Source organism: Strigops habroptila, chromosome 20 (genome assembly GCF_004027225.2).
Source record: "Strigops habroptila isolate Jane chromosome 20, bStrHab1.2.pri, whole genome shotgun sequence".
In the NCBI taxonomy this organism is placed as follows: Eukaryota; Metazoa; Chordata; class Aves; order Psittaciformes; family Psittacidae; genus Strigops; species Strigops habroptila.
In genome coordinates, this window is record NC_044296.2 from 286,956 (window position 1) to 296,088 (window position 9,133).

The 9,133-nt window shown below is 66.0% G+C and overlaps 2 protein-coding genes across 3 annotated transcripts; one reads left to right on the forward strand and one right to left on the reverse strand.

Annotated features, from left to right (window-relative positions):
- Window positions 1-1,440: 1,440 nt before the first annotated feature.
- Window positions 1,441-4,545, forward strand: GTPBP3 (GTP binding protein 3, mitochondrial). Of its 2 annotated transcripts, XM_030509527.1 has the most exons (9): window positions 1,441-1,492; window positions 1,980-2,215; window positions 2,632-2,718; window positions 2,804-3,006; window positions 3,125-3,197; window positions 3,280-3,423; window positions 3,565-3,730; window positions 3,852-4,130; window positions 4,216-4,545. In XM_030509527.1, exons 1-9 carry the CDS (start codon window positions 1,455-1,457, stop codon window positions 4,445-4,447), a joined length of 1,458 nt encoding a protein of 485 aa, XP_030365387.1. In that variant the 5' UTR covers window positions 1,441-1,454; the 3' UTR covers window positions 4,448-4,545. The 2 variants fall into 2 exon arrangements, with proteins under 2 accessions (XP_030365387.1, XP_030365386.1); XM_030509526.1 differs by having other exon boundaries at window positions 1,447-2,215.
- A 1,082-nt stretch (window positions 4,546-5,627) lies between these two features.
- PLVAP (plasmalemma vesicle associated protein) lies at window positions 5,628-8,126 on the reverse strand. Its single transcript, XM_030509585.1, has 6 exons — window positions 7,708-8,126; window positions 7,227-7,317; window positions 6,443-7,032; window positions 6,143-6,251; window positions 5,973-6,051; window positions 5,628-5,888 (listed from the first exon to the last, which is right to left on the reverse strand). Exons 1-6 carry the CDS (start codon window positions 8,083-8,085, stop codon window positions 5,882-5,884), a joined length of 1,254 nt encoding a protein of 417 aa, XP_030365445.1. The 5' UTR covers window positions 8,086-8,126; the 3' UTR covers window positions 5,628-5,881.
- Between the last annotated feature and the right edge of the window lie 1,007 nt (window positions 8,127-9,133).

Below are 9,133 nucleotides of genomic sequence, written 5' to 3' on the forward strand. Positions count from 1 at the left end.
TCCTGGGGCCTGCCCTGGAGCCTTGAGGGGTGGGGGGGGCACCCGAGGGCCTCAAAGCCCCCCGAGAGACCACCCCAACCTCAGAGCTGGGCCCGCTCCGTGCTGATGCTCTGTGCTCCCATCTCTCGTCGCTGACCCGCAGGGCAGAGGGAATCTGGGGGGGTTTAGGGGGTGTCTGTAGGGATTTAGCAGAGGAGGAGGCATCCAGCATCCCCGGGATTCCAGCATCCCTGCCTGCATCCCTGCCTGCATCCCTGCCAGCATCCCGGCCATGCTGCTGTTCGCTCCTCCCTGCTCCAGCGCCTTTGTCTGCATGGCCGTCCCCGCTGCGCCCCCCCCGCCATCGCAGCCTCCCGCAGCCCTCCCCGGGCCCCAGCAGCCCCCAAACCGCTGCGAGCTGAGCCGACATGTGGGGAACCACAGGAAAAGACTCCCCCAGAGTAGGGGGAACCCTATTGTTACGGCTGTTCGTACCCCAACCCCTGTGCACCGGCTGGCTGCCCCCCGCCAGGCTGTGTGTCCTGAGCAGGATGGGATGGGGACAGGGATGGAATCCCCCATCCTCGGGCAGGGATGGGAAGCGGGATGGGGAGTGGGAATCTCGCATGATGCTGCTTGGGGAACATTTCTATGGTTCACGGAGCAGCGGGCGGCTGCGGCCCCCCCGGGTGCACATGGTGGGGGGTACTTTGTGGGAACCCCCACCCCACATCCCAGGGTCAGCCCTGGCCCCCGGTGCCGGGTGAGATGCCGGGATACGGGCTGGGGGGGTCCCAAGGGAAGAGCTTGGCTGGGTGCGGAGCTGGGGTTCACCATTTCGGGGAGGGGGGGGATTGCCCAGCTTGAGGACCCCCGAAACAGGAGGGTCCCAAAAAGCCCAAGTGCTCCTGAGGGCAAAGGGGACGGGGACCCCAGTGGGTGCAGAGCAGGGGGTAGGAAAGGGACGGGGGCATGGGGGAGTTCTGCTCCCCCGCTCCAGACACGAGGTCCTCTACTTCAGGGCTCTGCGGGTTATTTGTGGGTGCAGCCGGGGGTCGCGAGTGGGTGGCTCCCGCCCGGCCCCGCACCCACAGAGCAGCACCGCAATAACGGGGGGGACCCCCGGCAGGGGGATCCGCTGCACCCCAGTACCCCGCGAGGGCAGCACCCTGGGCGGGGACGAGAGGGCGGGGAGCGAGCGGGGTTTGCAGCCCGGCGGGGATAGGCAGGGACCGGGGGGGAAAGGGCAGGGACCGCCGCGCCCGGGCGGAAGCGATGGCTCCTGCGTAGCTTCAGGCGGCGCGGTGTCATGGCTGCCCAGTGACCAATCAAAAACGGGATCCAGGCATAAAGCCCGCCCCCTGGTTGTGCACTGACCAATCGACGCAAGCAAATGGGCGGGGCGAGGCGCCGGCGCTGAAGCCCCGGCGCGGCGCGGTGCGGGCGGTGCGGCGCGGGCGGTGCGGCGGGGACTCATGGCGCTGCGGAGGGCGCTGAGCGCGGCGGGGCGCAGGTTTGGGGCTCCCCGGGGTGGGGGGACTCCAAGAGGGGTGCAGGGACCCCGGTGTAGCGGTAGTGCGTGGGAAGGGGGGCACGTGGAGTGGGGGTGTCCCCTTCTAGCGGGGGTGCCCCCAGTGCCTTTAGGGGGATGCATGCCAAAACAGAGGGGTGGAGGGGTGCACGGAGGGGGCTGCACCTTCAAGACGGGCTGTGGGGGGAGAGGGGTGCACCCCTGCACTCTGCTGCCTTCCCCGGGCATGGTGGGGTGCAGCCTGCACCCCTGGCTTTCGGGGAGGCAGAGGGAAGGGTTTGCACTCAGGGTCCGGTGGGAGCTGTGGGTCCCCTTGGGTCTGTGGGGTGCACAAGGAGGGGTCCGGGGGGGGGTGAATGTGAATGGTGGGATTGGGTATCCCTGCACCCCCTCTGTCCCATATGGGGGGTGTGGATGGGGGACCCCCCCACCCCTGCACCCCTTCTCCGTGCTGCCTGCCCTGTCCTAGGTGTGCGCAGCGCCTGTGCTCCGCGGCGTGGGGGGACACCATCTTCGCTGTCTCCTCCGGGCACGGCCGGTGCGGGGTGGCCGTGATCCGGACCAGCGGCCCCGGCAGCCGCGGCGCCTTGCAGAGCCTCACCGGCCGCCCCGCGCTGCCCCCGCCCCGCGTCCTGGCCCTGCGGCGCATCCGCGACCCCGCCACCGGAGAGCCCCTCGACCGCGGCCTCGTCGTCTGGTTCCAAGGTGGGCTGAGCATCACGGCTCGGTGCTTGGGGGGGGTCTTGGTGCCTGGTAGGGGGGCTCAGTGCTCAGCGAGGGGTCTTAGTGCTTAGTGGAAGGGTCTCGGTGCCCGTTGATGGGGTCGTGGAGCTTGGAGGGGGGGTCTTGATGCCTCTGGAGGTCTCAGTGCCCAGTGCAGGGCTCAGCTCCTTCTGGCTTCTCCAGCACCATGTAGAGGGCTGAACGCAGATGCCAGTGGGGATGGTCCTGGGTCAACACTGGCCCCTTTGCGCCAATCCTATATAGCTCCAGCACAGCTGGTTACAGGGAGGGGTTCTCCCCTGAGCCCCCCCAAGACCCCCTGTGAGGTCAAAGCATGCCATGGGACAGGAGGGGTGGGGTGCACCAGAGCCCACCCAAGCAGCATCCCGGCTCTGCAGGACCCCAGAGCTTCACCGGGGAGGACTGCGCCGAGCTGCACGTGCACGGCGGGCCGGCGGTGGTGAGCGGGGTGCTGCGGGCGCTGGGTGAGGCTCCCCCCGTCCCACCTTTCCCTGCTGTCCCCTCGGGGGGGCGGTGCCCCCAGCTCGGGGCTCACCATGGGGCCGGCAGGGAGCCTGCCCGGGCTGCGTCCCGCCGAGCCCGGGGAGTTCACGCGCCGAGCGTTCCGGCGCGGGAAGCTGGACCTGACGGCGGCCGAGGGGTTGGGGGACCTCATCCGTGCCGAGACCGAGGCGCAGCGGCGGCAGGCGCTGAGGCAGATGGAGGGGGAGTTGGGCCGGCTCTACCAGCGCTGGAGCAACACCCTCACCCAGGTAAAGGTGTTGGGGTGCAGGCTCCGATCCAGCTGCCTGCATCCCGCCGTGGTGCTTGGTGGCCTGGGGACATGGCACTGCGCTCTCCCCACGGAGCTCCTGCTTCCCTGCTCCACAGGCTCTCGCCCACCTTGAAGCCTACATTGACTTCAGCGAGGATGACAACGTGGAGGAAGAGGTCTTGTCCCAAGGTGAGGGGTGGCAGGGGAACGGCGGAAGCTGGGACACCCCATCCTTGTTCTTCCCAACGTGATTCCTGGTCTCTCCCTGCAGTGGATGCCACTGTGCGGGCGCTGGAGGAGGAGGTCGGTTCCCACCTTCAGGATGGGCGCCGTGGGGAGCTGCTGCGGGGGGGGGTCCGCGCTGTCATCGCTGGCCCCCCCAATGTGGGCAAGAGCAGCCTGCTCAACCTGCTGTGTGAGTGGGGCATGGGGGATGAGGGTCCCCCTCCATGGGGACAGCAGCCGCCAGTGGTCCCCCATTCCGGAAGGGCCTGGGGGGGATGTCCCTGGCATCGTCCCGTGAGCCTTGCATCATGTTGTGTGTGTGTGTCCCCAGGCCAGCGTCCAGCAGCCATCGTGTCACCGGTGGCAGGGACAACACGGGACGTGGTGGAGGTGGCCCTGAATGTTGGTGGTTACCCGCTGGTGCTGAGCGACACGGCTGGGCTACGTGATGCCACTGACCCCGTCGAGCAGGAGGGGGTCAGCCGTGCGCGGGACCGGTGAGGATTGGGGCGACAGGGCTGGGTTTACCCCCCAACCCAGCCACAGGGGCTGAGGGTGGCTCCAAGGGGGCAGGATGTGGCCCCTTGCTCTACCCTGTTGTGTGTGTCCCCCTCTCAGGCTGCGGGAAGCAGACCTGGTGCTGGCTGTGCTGGACGCCGCAGCAGTGCCCACTGAGCCAGCAGGGCTGGGGGCTGCGCTGGGGTCCCTGCAGCCCCCCACCACCACCCCCTGCATCCTGGTGCTCAACAAGGCTGACCTGCTGAAGGGAAATGGGGGGTCCCTGCGTGCTGCCTGCGCCCAGGGACACCCCCTGCCCCCCGTCACCCTCCTCTCCTGCAAGACGGGCGAGGGGCTCGACCGTCTCCTGGCACTGCTGGCGCGGGAGCTGGCACGGCTGTGAGTGCGGGGGGCACGCGGGGGAGCCCCACCACCCCACCCGGCTCCGTTGGGTGCTCCAAGCTGCTTTATCCCCCTCCTTAAGGTGTGGAGACCCCTTGTCGGGGTCGCCCAGCCTGACACAGAGCCGGCACAGCCTCCACCTGCGGCAGTGCGCCGCGGCGCTGGCGCGGTACAGCCGGGAGCGCCGGAGCGACCTGGGGCTGGCAGCCGAGCGGCTGCGGGTGGCGCGGCGGCACCTCGGCAGCATCACCGGGCATGTGAGCACCGAGGACGTCCTCGACATCATCTTCAGGGACTTCTGTGTTGGCAAGTGATGGGCACGACAGGGGGGTCACCGGCTGCAGTGTTGATGACCACGGGCAGGGGAGCTCGTGGCTCCATGCTGGCATTAAACCATGGTGCCTTTTGCGGCTCTGGCGTCTTTCCCCATCCCTAGTCCCCGGTGCTGTGGAGCTCGGTGTTCCCATGCCGGGCTGTGGTGTTTTCCTGGCTGGGGGGAGCGTGTCCCAAGCCCCAGGCATGGAAAAAACCACTGGGAGAGGCCCTGTTTCCTGGCCAGGAGGATAAAAAGGGAGCTGGAGTGGCTGGAAGGGAAAAGCCACCCCGGGCTTTCCCCCTGGGGCATCCCATGGCATGGGGAATGTGGGGATCCTGGTGGGGTCCATCCTTGCACCCCAAGTACCACCCCAGCCCTGGGAATCAGCGAAGGGATCCAGGAACCCCCAGGGTTCAGCCCCAGCGCAGGGAGCTGTGGGGTCCCCCCAGCTCTTGCACCTGCGTGGTAGCTTTGGGCTCTGCATCCCCAAAGATGGGGTGCTCCCTGGGGTCCCCCCGCTCTCCCACCCCTCCTCTGGGGCTCCCAAGCTCTGGAAGCGCCTGGTGCTACGAGTTTATTTGTAATGGAGGTCCAGGAGATCCTCTGGCAGCGAGCGGGTCCCCCAGTAGCTTGGACATGGGGGGAGCCCCTTCATCACCCCAGTTCCCATGCTGGGGCTGGGCATGGATGGGGGGACCTGGTGCTGTCCCCATCCTTGGGCAGTGGAACGCAGCAGGAGCGCATTGCTGCCTGTATCCCCAGATGGATCTGGTTTGGGGAATCCATGTGGGACTTTGGGGACCCGAATGCGAGCTGGGGGTGCTGGCTGGGGCTGGAGATGGGAATGGGCCGTGCCGGGAGCTGTGTGTGCTGGCAGGGGATGGCGTGCGGGCAGCCCGGCCGGCAGGAAAGGCTCTTTCAACAGGAAGGAGCGGGAAGCACGGCCATAAATCAGTGAGCGGCAGGCGGAGATTCATCACGGCCCCGGTGCGGCCTGGGGGGCCGAGGGGGCTCCGCGGCAGGATGAGGCTGCCAAGAGCTTCCCGCTCACTCGGCCTTGCACGCTTCCCGCTCCCAAGGAGCATGTGAAGCTGGGACGGGATGTTCCCACTCTCCATCCCGGCCATGGCCTCTGTATCCCGCTCACAGGCATCCAGACACTCGTGAGGCGAGCGGTGTTGGTGCTCAGGGCTGGCTCTATTTACAGCTGCCAAGTACATGCAGGGGGAGGGTGAGCGTGCGGGATGGGATGAGCGCAGGGATACAGGGAAAGAGACATGGAAGGGTGGTCCTGGCTCCCGCTGCGCTGGGGGGGGAAGGCCAAGGGCTTCCCGCTTGCTCCTGGCTGGGATTTGCCGTCTGTGCTGCGGGAAGTGCTGCCTGGGCTGGTCCTGGAGCCCCTCGCTGCTATTATCCATGTGCTGCTCCGCTGTTAGCCACTGTGGAGAGGGCAGGATCAGACCCTGGTGCTGCGGCCCTTGGTACCCCCCAGCCCAGTGGGGTCCCGTGCCAGCCCCCCTCACCTGGGGATCTTGAGGGTGGATGTGTACTGCTCCATGATCTTCTGCACCGAGCGCTGGATCTCCTCCGCGTTGATCTTGCCTGGTGGGATGGAGCAGCCCTGAGCCAGGCTGGGTGCTGGGAGGGAGGGTGGCCCGCAGGGTCCCACAGCGCTTCCCCCCCCGCAACTCACCCATATTCCCGAAGATGCCCTGGTTCCGCAGAGCATCCACAAAGGCGCTTGTGCTGGTGAAGGGTCCCGGCCGCACCCGGGAGCCCGTGATGTCGAAGAAGGTGTCCATCTGTGGAGGAGAGCGGATGGAGGCCGTCAGTGCCATCACTGCTGCTACAGCACCCTGGGGCGAAGGGGACCTGAGGGTGCTGCAACCACTTGTCCCTGCCCAGGGCGCAACCGTGGCTGTGCAGGGAGAAAGGTGGCCATGCACAATAAAGATCCCCGGGTGCCAGGGGATGTCCCCAGCATCTCCCTCACCTTGGAGCCCATGCAGATGCTGAGCTGGTCCTTGAAGTACCAAGCCTGTGCGGCAGCTTTGCTCTTCTCCTCCAGCTCCTTGCCAAGCTGCTCCTTCTCTGCCAGCAGCTTCTTCTTCTCCTCCTGGCCTCCCTTGACCTGCTTCTCACTGTCCTGCAGCCGCTTCTCCAGCTCGTGCTTCTCCCTGGAGCAGTTCTGGTGACACTGGCTCAGGCTCGCCTCGCACACGCTTTTCCCCACGTACTTGGTGTCCCGGTCCTGCTGCCAGAGGAACAGCCGCTCCGTGCGCTGCGTCAACCAGTTGAGCTGGTCATGGACCGCGGTGCAGCTGTAGGGGCTGAGCATCTCCTTGATGCGCTGGAAGGAGTAGCTGATGTCGGACCTCAGGGTGCTGCACTCCTGCTTGTGCAGCTCCAGGTTGTGCCGGGTGGACTCGAGGAGGCTCCGGCTGTTGTACAGCTCCTGTTGGCAGCTCTCCTGCTCTGCTGTGGCTTTGCTCAGCAAAGCACCCTCTTTGCGGCAGTTCTCCTCCTGCTCCTTCTTGGCCTGGGCTGCCTGGTCCAGTTGGCTCCGCAGCAGCACCTTATCAGCTGTACAGGGAGATGTGTGGGGTTGGGGTGCGTGGTTCCCGCCCTGACCCCAAATCCCACCCCACACCTCGGGAGAACACCCATGGGTGCTGTCACCCTGCAGCCCCCCCTGTGCAGGCTGCAGTGGGTCCCTGAGGGGTGCAGGGGTTTCCCAGGATGTTGGGAAGCGGGTGCCCAGAGTGGGGGTCCCTTACTGCTGCAGCTGGCGTTGATGAGGCCGATGGTCATGTGGCACTCGTCCAGCTTTGTCTTCTGGTAGAAGATGATCTTCATCATCTCCTGCAGCTGAAGAGGGGTGAGGAAGATGAAGGTGGGTTAAAACATTCCCCCCCCCCCCCCCCAATGCCTCACCCTCCCCAGGCACTGCTGAGAGCACTGGGGGCTGCTGGGGCTGGGGAGGATGAGGAAGCGGAGAAAGAGGAGGATAAGGAGCAGGATGAGGGTGAGGAGGGCTACAAGTTTGGAACCCCCTTGACCAGCAGCTGAGATCCTCCCAGGGCTGGTGGGGGGCAATTTGGCATCACCAGAGGCTCTGCCCCCCGCACCCTCTTATCCATCCCTGCTGAAGCTTGGGGGGCTTGAAGCTTGTGGGGCCTTGCAGCAGCCTTGGGTGGCTCGCTGCCCCTGGTACCTGACAGGGGGCTTTGCCATCCCTCCCCAGGGATGTGCACTCACCTTGGGGATGGGGTTGGGAGTCTGGGAGCTGTTGCACTTCTCCAGCTCCCGTTGCACCTTCTGGGCGAGGGCCTGCAGGCTCTGCTTCTCCTTGAGGGTGGCATTGAGCGTGCGGGTCAGGTTGATGTTCCTCTCGCCGAGGGCAATGATCTTGCTGTAGCGATCCTGGAGCTGCTCCTCCAGCAGCCGGAGGTGCGTGTCAGTGCCCGCCTGCGCATTGCCATACACCATGAACAGCACCAGCCCCAGGATGATGAGGAACTGAATGAGGGAGGTGAAGAGGAAGATGTACTTCACGTAAAACCCACAGTCCCGCTTGGGCATCACTTCTTTGGCCTCCAGACCGAACTTGGCCATGGGGTAGCTGCTCTTCTCCATCCCACCGGTGCTCTGCGCACCCCAAGCCTGGGGCAGCCCCTTTTTTGCCGAGCCGGGGCGGAGCATTCTCCCGACGCCGTGTTTATATTGCTCCAGTGAATATTTCCTTCTGCCGGGCTCCTTCCTGCCTCTCCGGATGCTCCCGACCCGCCACGTTATCACGATGCAGCTTCTGTTTGCGAGAGGACAATTGTTGTGGTTGCTAACGGGCAGGGACCGGTTCTCATCTCAAAATAGCCCCCGGCGCGGCCGGGATGCCCCGGGATGAGTCCCCAGGGCAGGCAGGGTGGGATGTGGCTGCCAGCACTTGCTGGTAGGGTGATGGAGGAGGATCCTGCACTGGCTTATTCCTGGTGCCGTGTCCTCATGGTGGGACGGTGGCACATGGGTCACCACTGGGTCGGTGGCACACAGGGACTGATGCTCTCTGTCCTCTCCTGCACCCCGCAGGCAACTTGTGGGCAGGGGAAGGATGGGGCCAGGCCCTGGGTTGCAGGTAGGGTGGCCCTGGGCTGCGGTGGGAATGTGTGGCTGTGGCACCCATGGGTGCTGTCATGCTGCAGAGCCACCATCCTGCTGTGGGGCCTGGTGAGCTGCTGCTGGTCCTGGTCCCTGTGCGGGGACATCTCTGCTGGGCAGAGCAGCTGGTGGAGGGGAGCAAGGGGCAAATCCAGACCTGTCCATGCCCATGGACACGGTCGGGTCTCCAGCCTGCTGAGGAAGCCCAGCCAAGCATGTGCAGCACTGATGGTCCTGGCCCCATGCGAGGACAACCACCCATTGCTGCCAAGGTGGCTCAGCCCCGCTGACCATGGATGGAAAGCGACGCAGGGTCAGCGCTGTCTCCCCTGTCCTATTCCAAATCTGGGGTGCTCACACCAAGCTGAGGGGAGAGCCTGTGGGTGCGGGCTGGCGTGGGGACATGCTGGGGACATTGAGGGGGGGTCCTCAATGCAGGGAAAAGGGGTGGCAGCGGGTGCAAGCAGCACCGGGGTGGGGGGGGGGATGCTACCTGTCCAACTCTCAGCGCCAGTGACCACAGACGGGG

Coding starts and splice junctions, on each gene's coding strand:
- PLVAP (XM_030509585.1), bottom strand. CDS start 8,085: ATGGAGAAGAGCAGCTACCCCATGGCCAAGTTCGGTCTGGAGGCCAAA. Junction 7,318..7,707: donor CTCCCAACCCCATCCCCAAG/GTGAGTGCACAT, acceptor ACCCCTCTTCAG/CTGCAGGAGATGATGAAGAT. Junction 7,033..7,226: donor CATCAACGCCAGCTGCAGCA/GTAAGGGACCCC, acceptor CTCCCTGTACAG/CTGATAAGGTGCTGCTGCGG.
- GTPBP3 (XM_030509526.1), top strand. CDS start 1,873: ATGGTGGGATTGGGTATCCCTGCACCCCCTCTGTCCCATATGGGGGGT. Junction 3,424..3,564: donor CAGCCTGCTCAACCTGCTGT/GTGAGTGGGGCA, acceptor GTGTGTCCCCAG/GCCAGCGTCCAGCAGCCATC. Junction 4,131..4,215: donor GCGCGGGAGCTGGCACGGCT/GTGAGTGCGGGG, acceptor CCCCTCCTTAAG/GTGTGGAGACCCCTTGTCGG.